General features: G+C 43.9%; 3 protein-coding genes, 2 non-coding genes and 1 pseudogene across 6 annotated transcripts in view; 4 read left to right on the forward strand and 2 right to left on the reverse strand.

The window, feature by feature from the left end:
- Positions 1 to 4931, reverse strand: part of Ndufs1 (NADH:ubiquinone oxidoreductase core subunit S1) — a 34404-nt gene extending 29473 nt beyond the window's left edge. Inside the window, exons 1-2 of the mRNA XM_041631794.1 lie at positions 4783 to 4931; positions 210 to 275 (exon numbers count right to left, since the gene is read on the reverse strand). Coding sequence (XP_041487728.1) covers positions 210 to 270 — 61 coding nt within the window. The 5' untranslated portion in view covers positions 271 to 275; positions 4783 to 4931. The remainder of the gene's footprint in view (positions 1 to 209; positions 276 to 4782) is intronic.
- A 177-nt stretch (positions 4932 to 5108) lies between these two features.
- Eef1b2 (eukaryotic translation elongation factor 1 beta 2) lies at positions 5109 to 7892 on the forward strand. Its single transcript, XM_041631795.1, has 6 exons — positions 5109 to 5488; positions 5777 to 5899; positions 6481 to 6607; positions 6841 to 6907; positions 7267 to 7392; positions 7495 to 7892. The coding sequence occupies exons 1-6, from the start codon at positions 5409 to 5411 to the stop codon at positions 7647 to 7649; spliced, it is 678 nt and encodes a 225-aa protein (XP_041487729.1). The 5' UTR covers positions 5109 to 5408; the 3' UTR covers positions 7650 to 7892.
- Positions 6684 to 6762, forward strand: LOC121433551. Its single transcript, XR_005972331.1, has one exon. It is a non-coding gene; the product is annotated as a small nucleolar RNA SNORD51 (small nucleolar RNA).
- LOC121433552 lies at positions 7023 to 7154 on the forward strand. The gene has a single exon (XR_005972332.1). It is a non-coding gene; the product is annotated as a small nucleolar RNA SNORA41 (small nucleolar RNA).
- Positions 7893 to 10224: 2332 nt separating the features above from the next.
- Cmklr2 (chemerin chemokine-like receptor 2) overlaps positions 10225 to 16666 on the reverse strand; it is a 58106-nt gene continuing 51664 nt past the window's right edge. The window contains exons 3-4 of one of the 2 annotated variants that reach the window (XM_041631961.1): positions 13516 to 13528; positions 10225 to 11540 (exon numbers count right to left, since the gene is read on the reverse strand). In XM_041631961.1, coding sequence (XP_041487895.1) covers positions 10480 to 11517 — 1038 coding nt within the window. In that variant the 5' untranslated portion in view covers positions 11518 to 11540; positions 13516 to 13528 and the 3' untranslated portion in view covers positions 10225 to 10479. The remainder of the gene's footprint in view (positions 11541 to 13515; positions 13529 to 16666) is intronic. The other variant, XM_041631962.1, reaches the window with a different exon arrangement.
- The window catches only part of LOC121433360, a 43193-nt pseudogene continuing 38608 nt past the window's right edge, over positions 12082 to 16666 (forward strand).

Below are 16666 nucleotides of genomic sequence, written 5' to 3' on the forward strand. Positions count from 1 at the left end.
TTCTATTATGTGTTTTTTGTAAACTAAAGAAGAAAAAGTTTTATTTTGAAAATTCTTCTGTCAACTTGGATCAATGGTTTCTACTCTTTATTTAATGTAAATTATGGGCTCAAATTTTCTGAAGAAATACCTAATAGACCATGGAACTGACAAAGGTAAGTCTAATACTCATGGATATTAAAAACAAAAACAAAAACAAAAACACTTACCATATCCTTTAGGAGACTTAGAAAGGCCTATTAAGGCCCTTTTTACAGGTATCCTTAACATGATGCCTAAAAAAATAAAACAAAGATAAATTGTTGTAGAGGTAAAAAACCCACCTATTTATAAACTATCTGGTATTGTTTTATGATTTTATATACATTATTCTAAGAGAATATTCAGAGGTACTGATGTTTTCATCTCCCTCAGTCCCAGAGACGTTAGCATATACAATGTCACACAGCTAGGGAGCAGTTAGCATTCAGTAGCCTTTGGGTCCACATGCAATTGAGACGACTGAGCTATCTCTCCAGCTGTAAGTCTGTCGTGGAATATAATTGTAATGGAAAGGGCAGTTCTGTTGTGACTAGAAAGAAGTGGCAAGGGCTTGGAACACAGTTCAGATGGTGTGCAATGCAAGGTGCTTGCCTAGCATCCAGAGAGTCCTAAATTTGAACCCCAGCACAGCACACATGGAATACATGTCTGTAATTCCGGAACCTGGGAAGCGGAGGCAGGAGGATCACAAGTTTAAGGTCATTTTCTGCTACATAGCAAGTTTGAAGTCAGGCAGATATATAGAAAACACTGTCTCAAAAAAAAAAAAAGATAGAAAAAAAAAAGAAAAAAATAAATAAGAATAAAGTAAAATAAATTGTAAAGTAACTCTTATCATTACTTACAACAAATAAAAAAAAAAACAAACCTTTCTGCCCTCATCTCTTACCAGTATGTTGGGGTTTTGGTTTTGTTGAAACAGGGTCTTGCTATTAATCTTGGCTAGTCTTGAAGTAATCCTCCTGCCTCTGCTTCCTGGGTGCTATCACAACTGGCTCCAGTATGCACTCTCAGATGATACATGAATTATATATGATCCTAAAATATTCCTGAGGTAGTTCAGAAGTCAAAAGCCTTTGTCGCATCTTGAGGCCCATTATTCTGTGCTGAGTAGCATGCTTATCTCGCAGGCCTGCAATTTGCTTGATACTATACTTCCATCCTGAATCTATCACAAACTCATGGGCGAGCTTTAAAACAACAGTCCTCCAGCAGACCCAGTGCTGCAGGACTGAATCTCAGTTACCTGAGACACCAAGGCAGCAGGGTCATGTACTCTAGGCCGGCCTAGACCTGGGTAACTGGTGAAACTCTGACTCAAGAGCAGAAAGGGGATTGGAGAGGCTCACAAGTTTAAAGCAGAGAACCTGTCTGTGTTCAGTCCCCAGCGCCCACATGGTGATTCATAACCACCCAGAACCGTAGTTACTCATGTCTTCCTCTGATCTCTGCATGCACCTGCGCACACCGTGCACATGCATACAAGCAGGCAAAACATTCATAGACAGAAAACAAAACAATTTTTCCTGAGTGCTGGAATTTAAGGTATGTGCCACCATTGCCCAGGGTTGAGACATTTCTTTAATTGAGAGTCCCTCCTCTTGGATAACTTGTGTCAAGTTCACATAAAACTGTGCAGCATAGCCTCTAAAATCATAACTTTTCCTTTGGAATTTTTTGAAGTGGTTTTTAGTCGGTTGGTTTTAGTTTTGGTCTCATGTAGTTCAGCCTAGCCTCGTACTCTCGGTCTTTCTGCCTTTATCACCAAACTGCTGGGATTACAGGGATATGCAAAATGACTTGTCTTTCGTGTAGCTGTTTTTACCTTTTAAAGATAGTGAGAAAAAACTACGTGATTAGAATGTATCAACATTAATTAATTAACATTAATATTAGTAAAAAAGTTTCAATAGCAGTAGCATTAATAGAAAATCATGCAAAAATCAGGATTTTTTCTTTTCCCTTTTAATTAAAAACAATTATGTGTGTTTTGCTGCATATATGTCTGTTCACTGTGTACACGCTTGATTCCTAGAGGCTAGGAGAGGGTGTCAGATCCCCTGGAACAGGAGTCACAAACAGTTGCTAAGCTGTCATGTAATTTTTGGGAATCAAACCTGGGTCCTCTAGAAGAACAGCCAGGGGTCTTAACCACTGAGCCACCTCTCCAGTCCCTAAGCCCAGGCTGGTCTTGAATTCATGATTCTCTTGCCTCTACCTCTTCAACATATCCTACTGGCATGTGCTACCACAACTGGCTTTTAGCTATATAGAGACCAGTCTGGCCTGAATCTCAGAGATCCATCCACAGGCCTCTCTGCCTCTGCTACCATTCAGATAAAATAAAATTCTAAGCACTAAAGCCTGTAGTTATCATATAAGACCTATAATTAAAACTTTATTTAATTAATTCCTTAATAACAGTAATCTATAACTTTCGATATTGAATCTGCAGACAGCTGCAGTCTGTTTACAGTAGGTTGTCTACTAATAATTTCTGGTATAAATCAGTTATTGGTTCTTAATCTACAGAGCAGATCTACAATACTTCCTAGGGTGTTATTACTATGTCAAAAATTGCCAATACTAAAAACAAAGAAAAATTTGCAATAAAAGCTGACTTCAACTTAATCAGTAATGGTTACTGACAATCAGTTGTGAAGTGTTCTTTGCTTGTGGTTATTTTCTTTATTAACAGCACATATCATGTGCTGTAGGAATTCCTACAGCCAGCAGCCTTTAAGTTACCCACCCACTTGGGCAGGGCCTCAAATACTATATATGCTAATGTAAAGTGTGTGTCCACTCTCTCTTCCGGCTGTGGCATTTTGGTTGCTGTTCCCTGTTCGAGCAGGGCTTTGTGATCTGTGAGTCTACCCCTAAATAAATAACCCTCTATTATAGTCAATTCTGAGCTAGTGTGGGATTTCTTTCAAGTGTCCTTCAACCATGCATTTATTTTACTATTCTACTTACTAAACGTGGGCTAAGCTTTAGTGGAGGACCACTTCCTTAGCCTGCACTGGGCTGTATCCCAAGCACAGATAACAAAGTCCCCAACGCTAAGTTGCATGTGAATTATTGATTTTGGTACCTACTAGACCAGAAATTCCTTGACAAGAAATCTATTTCCCTTTTCTGAGGACTAACACAGTATCCTTACAAAAACAAGTTACCAAATTCCAGAATGAGTAGTACATACTCCATCAGAAAAAAAGTATTGAAGAGGTCAAGCATGATGGCCCCATGTCCATAAAAATCCCAGCACTGGGGACCCTGAAGCATGAGAATCATGCATTTGAGACCAGCCTAAGCTATACAATGATATAAAACCTGCACTACATAGAGTTCGAGGATAACCTGCCTTATACAGAATACAGTTTGTTTTGTTGTGTATTTTATATAAATCTCATGTAGCTCAGACTGACCTCAAGCTTGCTATGAAGGAAAGGATCAACTCAGGACTCCTAGACTTCCCAAGTGAGTGCCAGGATTATAAACAAACCCCACCACGTCCAGATTGGTGCATGTCTGTTGCTGGGCTTGTTTTTCACATTCATTTATTTACTTTGCGTGTGCTAGCAAGCACACATGCACGTGCACGTGACCACCAAAGCACAACTTTTGGGAGTCTGTTCTGTCCTTCCATCATGGGGGGCCTGGGGATCAAACTCAGCTTGTCAGGCACCCTGCCAGCCCTGATATACATTTCAGACATACTATCTATCAGGTAGGAACAGAAATAATTACTCAAGTTGGGGCTGTAGCTCAGTTAGTAGAGTCCTGGGTTGCATCCTCCTGTCTCAGCTTGCCCAGTGCTGGGATTATAGACGGGCCACACCACACCACACCTGGCACATCTCTAGTACCTTGGCTGTGACTTAGAGGAACAACTTTCTGAAACTTTTCTCTGGTTTAGAACACTCCATTTAGTAATGTAAAACTCAGTGGGAAAAGAAAAAGAAAAGATTCCCAGGAGGAAAAAAAAAAGAAATCTAAAGTTTACAATTCAGTTTGATCTTACATCGAATCTCAGGAACTTGAAGACACTGCAGCTTCCTGATTTGCAGCTGGGCTCCGAGCTAACTTTTTGAGATTCATTTTCTCTGTATTTATGTGTGCCTGTGCGTGTCTGTGTGTGGGTCATGTGAGTGCAGATGCTCCCCGTCCAGAAGAGGGTGGCGAATCCCCTGGAGCACAGTGACAGGCAGTTGTCAGTCTCCTGACTTAGAGAACCGAATTCGGATACTCTCTGCAAGGTACTCTTAACCGCTTAGCTGAGCAGCGCCGGCTAACTTTTTACACATTTTTGTTTTGGTCAGTTTTCCCCGTCTGTAGAATGAATAAAACACTACCCAGTGTGATCAATGAACCAGACTAAACAAACAGTAGTGTGGACATCTGCAGGACAGCACCTAAACAGCGGTGCCCAAGGTGAAGTCGCTCGGGACCCTGGCAGACAGCCGGCCTCCTCCCGTCAAGGCACGGAGAAAGAAGCTCGCAAGCCCGAGCTCCCGAAGGTCTTCCAATCGTCCTCCCTTCTGCTCCATCACACCAGAAGCTAAGGCCGGTCGGCCTCACCTGCCGGTTCTCCCGGGTTTCCGAGGCGGCGGGGCGGGAGGCGGTACCCAGTCAAGGACAAGAGGAGAATGACTTGTCTGCCCTAAAGGATACAATCCTGCCGAGAAAGAAAACACCTGCTGGCAGAACTTCAGCCCTCCCACTTAAACACGTCCTCACCTTTCCTCCGGAGCCCACCGGGATGCTCCGCTGACTCGTCCGGAGCTCTCCGACCCCTCAGAACCCGGCCGCTAAGTCAATATGGCGGTCCCGGCTGACTCCGTCACAGGAGCTGGTGGACGGAAAGCCAGGAGGGACGAAAAACCCAGACTCGACAATGTCCCCTCTTTGGCCCTGTTCGGCAATTTCCGTCAGCCCGAACGAGAGCCGAGAGGAAGCGGAGAGGTCGACTTGGACCTGCAGTTCCGCCGGAAGTAGCCGAGGCCTCGAGGCCGAGCGCTTTCGTTCAACTCCGTCGCCTCAAGGGGCGTTTCCCTTACTTTTGGAATCCTTGGAGGGAGGCATTTTAAAATGCCTCTTTTATTCATTTCTTCCCAAACGCAAGGGGTGGCCCGAGGACAGCCTGTGGGCCGTTTAATCCGCAAGTCCCAGGTTGACGTGGAGGAGCGGGACGAGTGACGCACTTTGACCTTTCACCTCTAGCCGGTGCCGCGGAGGGGGAACGCCTCCGTCTCTATATAAGGACTTTTCCGGCCGGCCCGGGCCCTTTTCTCCCTCAGCGCCGGCCGCAGGCTCCTGGCGCTCTGTCCCTCCGCCGCTGCGGGCCTCCGGTTACAGCCGACGCCATGGGCTTCGGAGACCTCAGAACCCCCGCCGGCCTCCAGGTGCTCAACGACTACCTGGCGGACAAGAGCTACATCGAGGGGTGAGCCGGGAGGCCGGGGCCACGTGGCGCGGGCGCGGCGGGAGGGAAGCGGGGCGCCCGGGCTCCCGGGCGGGTGGGCTGATGGGAGGATGGTGCAGCCGCTCTTAGCTTGCACAGGCTCAGACAGATGTTTGGTGCACTTAAAATGAAAAGCGACTGAAGAAGCGACTTGTTAGCCCCTTAATAGTCGCCACTAGCCGGTTGGACGGATGCAGAGTTGGTCACACCTCGTGTCGTATGTTGTGTCTTCCTTTGAAAGGTGTGTGCACGTGTCTTTGTCACCGGCAGGTATGTGCCATCACAAGCCGATGTGGCGGTCTTTGAAGCAGTCTCTGGCCCACCGCCCGCCGACCTGTTCCATGCCCTGCGCTGGTATAATCACATCAAGTCTTACGAGAAAGAGAAAGCCAGGTAAAAATAAAAATGCCTTTGCACCACCCGGACTCTCTCATGGCAAAGTCGGGTCCAGGTTCTAGTGGCATTAGCGTTGTTGGGCTGGTGTAAGCTGAATTTCTTGGTAACCTTAGAAGACCAAGAGACTGAAGCCCTGCATTTCCTCATAGGACAGGTAGAACATGGACAACAGCAGTCAAAGTTTACTCCACACCTCCCTGCCAGTGTGCTTCGAACTGGGAGGGGGGGCCATCGCTGGGGTGAGAGGGTAGCTCATTCAGTCCCTGGCCTTCTGACACTACCAGCACGGATGGAGAGTTTGGGGAGTATACTCCAGTTAACTAAGAAATCGTAATGGAAGCTCAGAGATGTTCGTTCTGAAAGAGTTAAGCCATAGTGAGTATTGAGTACATTGTCTCCTGTAGTACTAGGGTTGGTTGACTGAAGAGTCGGGCACACGTAATATTTTTACCTGGGGCTGTGCTAAAGCGTCAATAACCAGAACAGATTGGTACTGGGAAAGAAAGACTTTATGTTTTGTCTAGTAAAGGAAAGAGGTGTGGCACCGACCTAACCGTGGTAGGATGTTTGTTTTCAAGTCTGCCAGGAGTGAAGAAATCTTTGGGCAAGTATGGCCCTGCCAGTGTGGAAGACACCACAGGAAGTGCAGCTGCGGATGTCAAAGACGACGACGACATTGATCTCTTTGGGTCAGATGACGAGGAGGTATGGCTGACATCTCTGAGTATATTGATAAGGCATAAATGTAGGTCCTGTATCAGGGCCTGAATTTGAACCCTCACTGGGTACATGATGAATAAAACCAAATCACCATCTTTCGGCTGAACTCCTGATGGATTTGCTTTTTACTGATGAACCTGGTCATTTCTGTAATGGCCCTGTCATCACACTGTATCAGCAGAAGATAACCAACTTCGTGGATTTTTTTCTCCATACAGGAAAGCGAAGAAGCAAAGAGGCTCCGAGAAGAGCGCCTTGCACAGTACGAATCAAAGAAAGCTAAAAGTAGGTGATTCTACAGTCGTGTGTCTTCCTTGTTAAGTAATAGTGCGAGTGGTCTGTTCCAGAGCTTGACCCTAACGTGGTTTTAGTCTTCAGTAGACATCTTTGCTTATACGAGGTCCACAGCTACTGGTCTGCAGCTGACCTTACGGTGGCAGCTGTAGCATTCCTCTGTGGGATAGAAACTGTCACACAGTTTCATGCCTCTTTCTTAGCCACACAGAAAGAGGCATGCGCGTGACAGACAGGTGGGTTTTGTGTGTTTTTCCGTAAGAAGATGGTCTGTTTTGAAACATTGAGATTTGACCTAGAGCAAAGGTGTTCAGTTGAGTAAGGGTAATGCATTTTTAACTCTTTTCCAGAGCCTGCGGTTGTTGCCAAGTCTTCCATCTTACTGGATGTGAAGCCCTGGGACGATGAGACAGACATGGCCAAGTTGGAGGAGTGTGTCAGAAGCATTCAGGCAGACGGCTTGGTCTGGGGCTCTTGTAAGTTTAATGGTGGTGTTTTGAAGTTGGAATTTATATACATTTTCATTGTTTTTCCATCAATAAGAGTTTCCTAACTCTTCCCTTTATGTTCTTTTGTAGCCAAATTGGTTCCAGTGGGATACGGAATTAAAAAGCTTCAAATACAGTGTGTAGTTGAAGATGATAAGGTTGGAACAGATATGCTGGAGGAGCAGATTACTGCTTTTGAGGACTACGTACAATCCATGGATGTGGCTGCTTTTAACAAAATCTAAAATCATCGTCAAGTCAGTGCACTTGAATAAAAGCTAGAAAAAACCCTGGGCTCTTGATTCTGTTATGAGAAATGGTATATGCTTTCATTAAAGGGAAGGCTTCAGTAATAAAAACTGGGGGCCGGGAAGATGGGTGAGTCACTCAGCAGCAGGTCAAGCCTGATGACCAGCCTGGCCCACATGGTGAAAGGAGACTGACTCCCAACGTGTGTTTTATGTACTACATGACTACATACAACATTTTTAAAAAAAAAACATGTAGTGTTATTGTTTGGCGATTATAATTTTGTAGCCATTGGTAATACAGCTCTGTTACTGACAGTAACATGGTACTGGTGGATATGGTCTATTTTGGCCAGACATCAAGATTAATTTTTTTGAAAAACTGAATCTTGGGCCAGTAAGATGTTTATCACCTGGGTTTTCAGTCCCTAGAGTCTAGGTGGGGGGGGGGGGGTAGAGTACATATGTGTGTGCACCACACGAGTGCCTGGTGCTGGGTCCCCTAGGCCCATAGTTAACTACTATGTAGTGTAGGTATTAGTGCCCAATTTCTTCCGCTCCCCCACAAGCGTTACATTGCTGCTGTATCTGAGGAGGTAAGTCATACAATCACAGCCATTTCTAAATGTTAGGAATTATATAATGTGCTGAGCTACAGAGGGTGAACCTTTTGTTAGAAATGTAGTCTGACTGGGTGGTACATGCCTTTAGTTTCAGACACGGGCAGGTCTACAGAGTTCCAGGACAGCTACACAAGAGAAACCCTGTATCCAGAAAAAAAAAAGTATAGTGTGTTAGCATTATGTCTTGATAGGAGTACTGTGTAGGTTAACTAGTTCCCAGGCCTCCCACACTCCCATGGTCTTGTGTAGGTTTATGAGGTTGTTGAGTGTGGGGTGTTTTCCCTTGACGCTGTAAGCAAATGGTGGCTGAGGTGGGCAATATGCTAAAAGCTACTGCCAGTGATTCTACTGCCCCGAAAGGATACCATTGTAACAAATCAGCTATTTTGGCTTCATGTTAAATACCAGATGTAGTTTTTACAGTTTGGATGTTGTATCTTTAAAGCTTTCTGTATTTTGTAGATGGGGATCCAGAAAAATTAACCTAGGGTTATGTCACATAGCCTGACCCTACTCTTGCTCTTGGTTTAGTGACGCAAGCTGCATATTGTAAAGATTTATTTAATAAAATACGCACTGAGGAAAATTCAGGTGCAACCTGAAATAGTGGGAAAATTTTTTCAAATTTGTTAGGATCATAAGGGCCAGCAGAGGGCAGTGTCAGCCATGGGAGCCGGCAGAGGTTTATTCCAGAACCACGAGAGCCGGCAGAGGGCAGTGTCAGCCACGGGAGCCGGCAGAGGTTTATTCCAGAACCACGAGAGCCGACAGAGGGCAGCACCTGCCCTTCTGGGGATCCATAGTGCTTGAAAACGCTGACGAACACAGGCATAAAGGTATCTTATTTAGCTTATACTGGTGTCCACGTAAACCAAAGAACAAAGCCTGCGCTTTGAAGTAGTTCTGCGTTCGGGCCAGCCCACCCCGGAATGTGTTTATAGTAACTAATCTACACACTTGCACACAACCAGATTTCTCAAATTTCATGATGCTCTAAAGAACTAAAAATAAACAGAAAATTGTAGACATGTTTTGTCAAGAAGCAAGAGGTCTGTCCCCCTCCCTTTGAAACAAGGCTGTAGGAGTGGCATTTGTAACCCTCAGTAAATAGGCCTGAGGATGCAGCTCCGTGGAGCGCTTGCCGCTTGCACCTTTGGAACTGAGAAGTATGACCACTCTGGACAGAGTCAAGGGACAGAAGTGAGAGAAAGGACAGTTGATGGACTGAAAAATAAGCCCTGGCACAGTCATAAAATGTGCCAACTATCCCAAGCTAGACCAGTTGCATCGTTATTTACCTGAGGTTCCAGAACCTCAAAATTGAACTATGCTAACAATAAATTACTTAAGTAATTAGATTTTGGGTCAACTTAGCAAATAAACAGTTAACAGAAATGAAAGTTTTAAGCGAACATAACCAACTAATACCTTAATTTGTAAATTATTAAAAAGTTGAATATATATATGTATTATACTATTAAAATATATTTGTATTCAATTTGTTTATTGGAGCTTGAGGCCAACCTAGACTACATAGTGAAACTGTCCCAGAAAAAAAATTTTTTGTTAATTTTCTCTTTTAGTAACTGAAAAGGTGAAGATCAGGGAGCGGGGGAGACACCCTAGTTGGTCAAGTGCATTCAAGGAAGCCTTTAGATAAACACACATTAGAAAAAGCCTGACGTGGTAGCAGGCACTCAGTGTAGGGCTGTGGAGGTGGAGATGGGCAGATCTCTGGGACTTGCTGGCTAGCCATCAGCCATCGTAGGCAAGCAAGGAGCAACAAGCAAGGTGTGCACACACAAAATGACCCAAAAGGAAACCAAAAACGAGGCTGATGCCTTTTCAAGATGAAAGTTGCTATAATTAATATAATGTGGTATGCATTATAAAAACGATTTATTTAATCGGATAGATATATTGCGGTACATCAATAGACACAGGCTAAAACAGTGGGGGGGGGGGAAGATTTAGGTTGTTAATATCACAGTCGCCACCAGAGGGCAGCCAGACAGCGGCATCATTTAAATTGCAAGGAAGAAGAAATCTACATTTTATACCCACGCAAAAATATAAGGCCAATACACTGAACAAAAACAACAAAAATATGGTCGGTTTAGATCAGAACGAAGGTTCATCTGAAACGAATTTTTATGAGGTTCACGTGAAGAATCCATGCTGGTTTCTGGGAACACGGTCTGTTTCTAGGGAAGACAGCTATTGAGCTGTTCACTGGCTGTGGCAGGGCCGTTGACTTCCCACAACGAATGCTTCAGTACCTCAGCAACAGAGGCCCGGAAGTGAGCTTGAAACTTCTTGGTAATCAGAACGTAAAGGATGGGGTTCAGGCAACTATTGAGGAACGCCAAGCCAGTAGAGAGAGGGACTGCCTGCTGCAGCACGTGCTGGAAAGAGCTGTCGTGGTGGATGGTGAGTTCCCAAAGACTAAAGAGGTGATAAGGAGTCCAGCAGACCATGAAGGCAATGACTACAGAAAGGACTGTCCAGAAATGCTTACGGGACATGGGGAGGCTTCGCTTCTTCACCTTGAAGATGAGACACAAATAGCAGAAGCTCATTGTCAGCAGAGGGAAAAGGTAGCCAAAAAGGAATTTCACCCAGGTCAGAACATGGTGTCTCATCAAGGTGAGGTCATGGCCATGCTCCTGGAAATTGTTATAACAAATAATGTGGTTATTGACTTCCAGAGTGTCGCGGAAGTACAGGCTAGGACCTCCAAGCAGAGAAGCCAAAAGCCAGACAGATAGAACAACAACCAGTGAGTTCTTTAGCGTTCGGTGCCGCTGAGATGAGACAGGATGGATCAAGCGGAAATAGTGGTCCAGGCTGATCACTGTCAGGAAGAAAACACTGGAAAACATGTTCAGCTGGGCAATGAAGGAATTAGCCTTGCAGAGCCACAGGCCAAAAGGCCAGTGGAAACCCAAGGCCACATAGGAGACGTACAGGGGCAGGAAGAGAAGGAAAATGAAGTCTGCAATGGCCAGACTGAGGAACCAGAGAGTAGTGACTGTCTTCTTCCACCTAAATCCCATGAGCCAAATGACAACAGCATTTCCTGGAATCCCCAGAACAAATGCTAGGACACACAACAGCAGAGAGACCCAGTGAACAATTTTCAGATGCGTCTCCTCCTCTGAAGCAGACTCCTGCGAGTAGTATTCTAAGGTATAGGAATAGTTCTCAAATTCCTCAAATAATGCTTCCTTTGAGACTTCCATGATGGCCTTGCAGATGGAGAGAGCTGTAAAAGCAAATTTTAATGGAAAAAAAAAGCTTAAAGAGGAATTAGGTTTGATGAATAAAGAATCTAAACACAAAAGTCCTTCATTTTATGACTGTACCGGGGCTTATTTTTCAGGCTTGTGTTTATACCAAAGATGGCCATGTCCCCGTTTCCCTGCTTCTGCTCTCAAAGCTTTTGAGAGTTCATTTGTGATTCAGTAATTGTTAAGTTAAAATGATCCACTCCATAGGTCAAGTCCCCCGTCCCCAATACTTACAGAGCATTACAGTGCATTAGGAGAATCTTGACATTCAGCAAGCATTTGTTAGGCTCCCCGTATGCGTTATTTTCCATCAGATGCGGAGGAAAGCAGATTGGTACTTAGGCAGTGGAAAGTTCCGGGTCTGTGATTGCAGCCCTGACTGCTAACCCCAAAACAACAGCTTTCTGGATGATTCTACTTCCATGACGCTAGTAAGAAGTGAAGATTTTGACCAAATATTTTATGCCCAGAATTTTGTTTTTAGCTGGTGTTAGTATTTAATTAGAAGCCTTCAGCATGCCAAGCAGACACTTTACAGCAAGGTTCGGCCCCAGCCCTGAAGATGACGGGAATGCTCCTAATCAGTTATCAACAGAGCTGGCTTTTCAGCTGGAAGATATCTTTACTTCTGCTGTATTTGGCTTTGGGTATTTTTTGTTTTGTTTTGTTTTTTCCCTTGTTTTGGTTTGTGAGACAGGCTAGCACTCTGTAGGCCTTATCTGTGGGCTTGCATCTCACTGTATAGTCTAGGCTGGCTTAGTCCTCACAACAACGCTTCTGCCTCTGCCTTCCAAATGCTAGGAGATTGGTATAAGCCACCACCCCGAATAAAAGGTATCTTTAAGAGTAAACTTCATTATGACCATATAATTTTCACATCAATTTCTTGTATAATGCATTTAAATTTTTATTCCATTGAAATTCCTTTGCGTTGAATTAATGTGGATTATTTTCTATAATTATGACAAAAAATTAGCCAGACAGTGGTGGCACACGCCTTCAATCCCAGCACTTGGTTAAGCAGAGGCAGGCAGAACTCTGTGAGTTCAAGGTCAGCCTTGACCTGGAACAGAGTGAGTTCCAGGACAGTCAGGGCTCCATAGAGAAACCCTGTATCAAAAAACAAAAAATAAGACAAAACCAAAAAAAAAAAAAAAGAAGAAGAAGAAGCTGTAAGTGGGCAGGCAAGATGGCTTAGCAGGTTAAGGGGCTTGCTTGCTGCCAAGCCTGATGATAAGTTTGAAATGCAGGACCCACACGGTGAAAGGAGAGAATTGTCTTCTAAAAGTTGTCCTTGATCCACCAGTGTTCTGTGGTACATGCTCTCACACAAGCACAGGATGGACGGACGGACGGACAGACAGACAGACAGACAGACAGACAGACAGACAGACAGATAGATAGAAATAGAAAGATAGACATAATTTAATCTTAAAGATAATGATGAAAAAACTGAGCAATAAGAACAGAGGGAAGGGAGTTAGCAAGATGCATCAGTGTGTGTGGAGAAATGGCCCAGTGGCTAAGAGCACTAGCCTCTTCCAAAAAATCCCCAGTTCCTTTCCTAGTACCTATCTATATCTGACGCACAACCTTATCTAACTTCAGCCTCAGAGTATCTGCTGCCCTCTTCTGGCCTTTGCAGCTACTGCATGTGATACTCAAGACATACATGCAAGTAAAACAATACACAAAACATATTTGAATTTTTTTTTAAAAATGGATCAGTGGGGCTGAAGAGATGGCTCAGCGGTTTAAAGCACTGGCTGCTCTTCCAGAGGTTCAGTGTTCAATTCCCAGCAGCCACATGGTGGCTCACCACCATTTAAGTGGGATCTGATGCCCTCTTCTGCCATGCAGGCATGTAAGCAGAGCTCTCATAGACATAAATAAATACATCGTTTAAAGATGGATCAATGGGGAAAGGTGTTTGGTGCCAGGCCTGAATACCTGCGTTCAGTTCCTGCGAAAGAGAGAAGAGAACCTGTTTTTGAAAATTGTCCTCTGATTTCTTCGTACCTGTCATGTTGTACCCACCTCACAATAAACATATAAATGAAAATATAAATATTTTTTTAAGAAAGAGAAAAGAAAGAATGAAGCACAATGAGGCTGTGTGCATGACATCAGATCATGTAGACAGGAGGATTATTTTAATTAAAAGAAAATTATATGTATGGATATTTTGCCTGCATGTGTACCATATAAATGCCTGTAGAGGGCAAACGTGAGCATTGAGTCTCCTGGGACTGGATTTACATACAGCTGTGAGCCACTTGTGTGGGGTGCTAGGAATTGAACCCAGGTCTTCTGGAAGGGAAGTCAGTGTTCTTTACTGCTGAGCCATTTCAAACAAAAACTTTATGTTGCATAGTCCATCATACTGTTATGTTTATCTACTCATTTTTAGTGAATAAAAGAAAAAAGAGAAAACTTATGAAAGAAAACAGAAAATTTCCCTTTATTCTAATTAAATTAAGTATATCAAGGCAAATATACACACGCATGCATATGTGTGTTTTTGAGAGTTGATGGGAGGTATGGCTGAGTCTCAGAGGTGATCTGGGCATAGAAAAGAGTTATGTTGGGCAGAAACAAAAAAAGAGGGTGGCTACTAAGTAGATGTTAGCTCTTCAAACTCACATTTAAAGAAAATATCATTTATAAAGCAGCCAGGTCTTAGCTACAGTGACTTTGCACTGAGATGTAGGTTTTCTCAATTTGGAAATGCCAAAATGAGGCTTTTAGACCTGACTGAAAATAGGAAATAGCTACGGTGTTAGTCCAAAGCCATTTGTGGCGGTAGAGGGTCAGTAAATAATTCTCATCGCAGTAAAGACTAATAAAGATATTTATAATCATAAAACATTTGAGTCGCCACAAAAATAACTACCAAGCTGCAGTGTAGACGTGGAGAGAAACGTGTGGAAAATGCTTGGGACAGAGCCAAGCTGAAGAAACCGCCCTTGACGTCCGTGGTCTGGTGTCCTGAGAATGTGAAGGGGCCCGAGCTATCACATTCCTGGGTGATATGTATCCACACACTTAGGCGTCTGTCCAGTTCTGGAGTCGGCAGGAATTTACAGAACTAAGCAAGCTGGCTTCTGGTCAGCTCAGGATTTAATAGATGGTAAAGAAGAAGTTTGAAACGCTTTTCTGAACAAATAAATTTTACTATAAAACTTTGGTCAGAAAGTTTCAGTGGCAAATAGCCTTTGAAGCAGGTGATTTTGGGGAGAGGCCATCTGGTGAGAGCGTGTGTCAGCAACCTTTTAAATGAGGCATTAGACCAAGTGTGGCTGCAGAGGGAAACCTTGGTGCTGGTCATCACCATCTCTGTGCTCAGGGGGTGAAAGGGCTTTGGGAGTTTGAGAGGAGCCTGGACAATGTGAGACCTTGTGTTAACAGCAATGATTCCTGCTACAGAATGTGTAGAAGTTGGATTTAAATTCTGTAACACTGAGGTGGATGGTTTTTCTGACCCATTGAGGAGAAGATATATACTTAGCAGAGTCTGAAGGGGGTTTGGACTTTAACCTACTTTGACAAGGGAAGATTTAATGCTGTTGACGTTTGTCTGTGAAGAAGACGCTCAACAACAGACTACTTATCCTGTTAAAACCATGGACCTTTGGTGGCCATGGTAAGGTACGCATTTAATGTCAGCACTTAGAAGGCAGGGCCAAGTGGGTCTTTGTGAGTTAGATGAAGGCCAAGCCTGGTCTATGTAGATACAGAGTTCTAGCCCAGCCTAGGAAACATAATGAGATTGTCTTAAAAAAAAAAAGGCAAATAAAACCATGGGCCTTAGAAAGACCATGTTTTGTCTATGATTGGATAACAGAAACAAAGAGAAAGAAAAATAACAAATAATCTATTGTGGGGCTGGTAGTGGCGCACACCTTTAATCCCTTCACTCGGAGTCTGAGGCAGGCGCATCTCTGTGAGTTCGAAGTGAACTTGGTCTACAAAGCTAGTCCCAGGACAGCCAGGATTGTTACACAGAGAAAAACAAACCAAAATGAAACAAAACACCTCTCCCCCCCCCAAAAAAAAGAAAGGAAAGAAAAAAGTTATTACCATGAGAGAAACTTTAATTAAAGCCACAGATCCCTGAGCCAGGGGTCATACTTAGTCAATGGTCGACAAACTTTTATTGCTGTTGAGATAAGGCAGGATTTCATGTAACTGTGACTGGACTCGAACTCCTGATTTCCTGATCCTCCTCTACCCTCTGAGAACTGGGATTAAAATCATGAGCTACCATACTCAGAGAACAAAACTATTTTCAATGGATTTCTTCTTAGCTGAATAAAGATTTTTGGGAAAGAGAGCACGTGTATATGTGCTCTGTTATGTACCTATGCCCACATGTGTATGCGTGGGGCGGGGTGGGGATGACTTAGGTCATTTTATCAGACGTGAACTATATCCCACACCCTAGAATGTACTCAAGATGTTTGGCACCACTAGAGCATCCTCCTGCCCTTTGGATAAACAGTCCCTTGGAAGGTGTCAAGGCACAGCCAAGTTTTATGAAATACCCTGTTTATTTACCCAAGGGGAGCAAAGAACATTTTTTTTGTTGTTGTTACCAGGGTTTAGGATAGAAACTAGGGCCTCTGGCATGCTGAAGGCTTGACACTATAATCCTGACACTACAGAGGCAAAGGGGATCACTGTGAGTTCAAGGCAAGCCTGGGTATATATACAGCTAGCTCCAGGTAGGGTTAATGAATTGTTAGATCTTGCCAAAAGAAGAAAGGAAGAAAGGAAAAGAGAGAGGAAGGGAGGGAGGAGGGAGAGAGAGGGGAAGGAAGGGAGGGAAGAAGAGGGAGAGAAGGAGGAGGAGAGAGGGAGCAAGGAAAGGGGGGATGGAAGGAGGGAGGGAGGGAAGAAGGGAGGAAGGGAGGGAAGGAAAGAAGGGGGAGGGAGAAAGAGGGAGAAAGAAAGAATAAAAAAAGACTGGAAGTTGGGTATTATACTGACAGCCTCTGTTTGCTATAGGTAGCAGAACTGAAATCATGAGACTGTATCTTTCCGGCTAACCCTGTCCTTCACTAGAGAAGTGTCTTGCTTTCTTTATATTGTCTTTGGTGCC

This window comes from Microtus oregoni, unplaced genomic scaffold (genome assembly GCF_018167655.1).
Source record: "Microtus oregoni isolate MIOR12 unplaced genomic scaffold, Mior012 000038F_ref0000394, whole genome shotgun sequence".
Lineage (NCBI taxonomy): Eukaryota > Metazoa > Chordata > Mammalia > Rodentia > Cricetidae > Microtus > Microtus oregoni.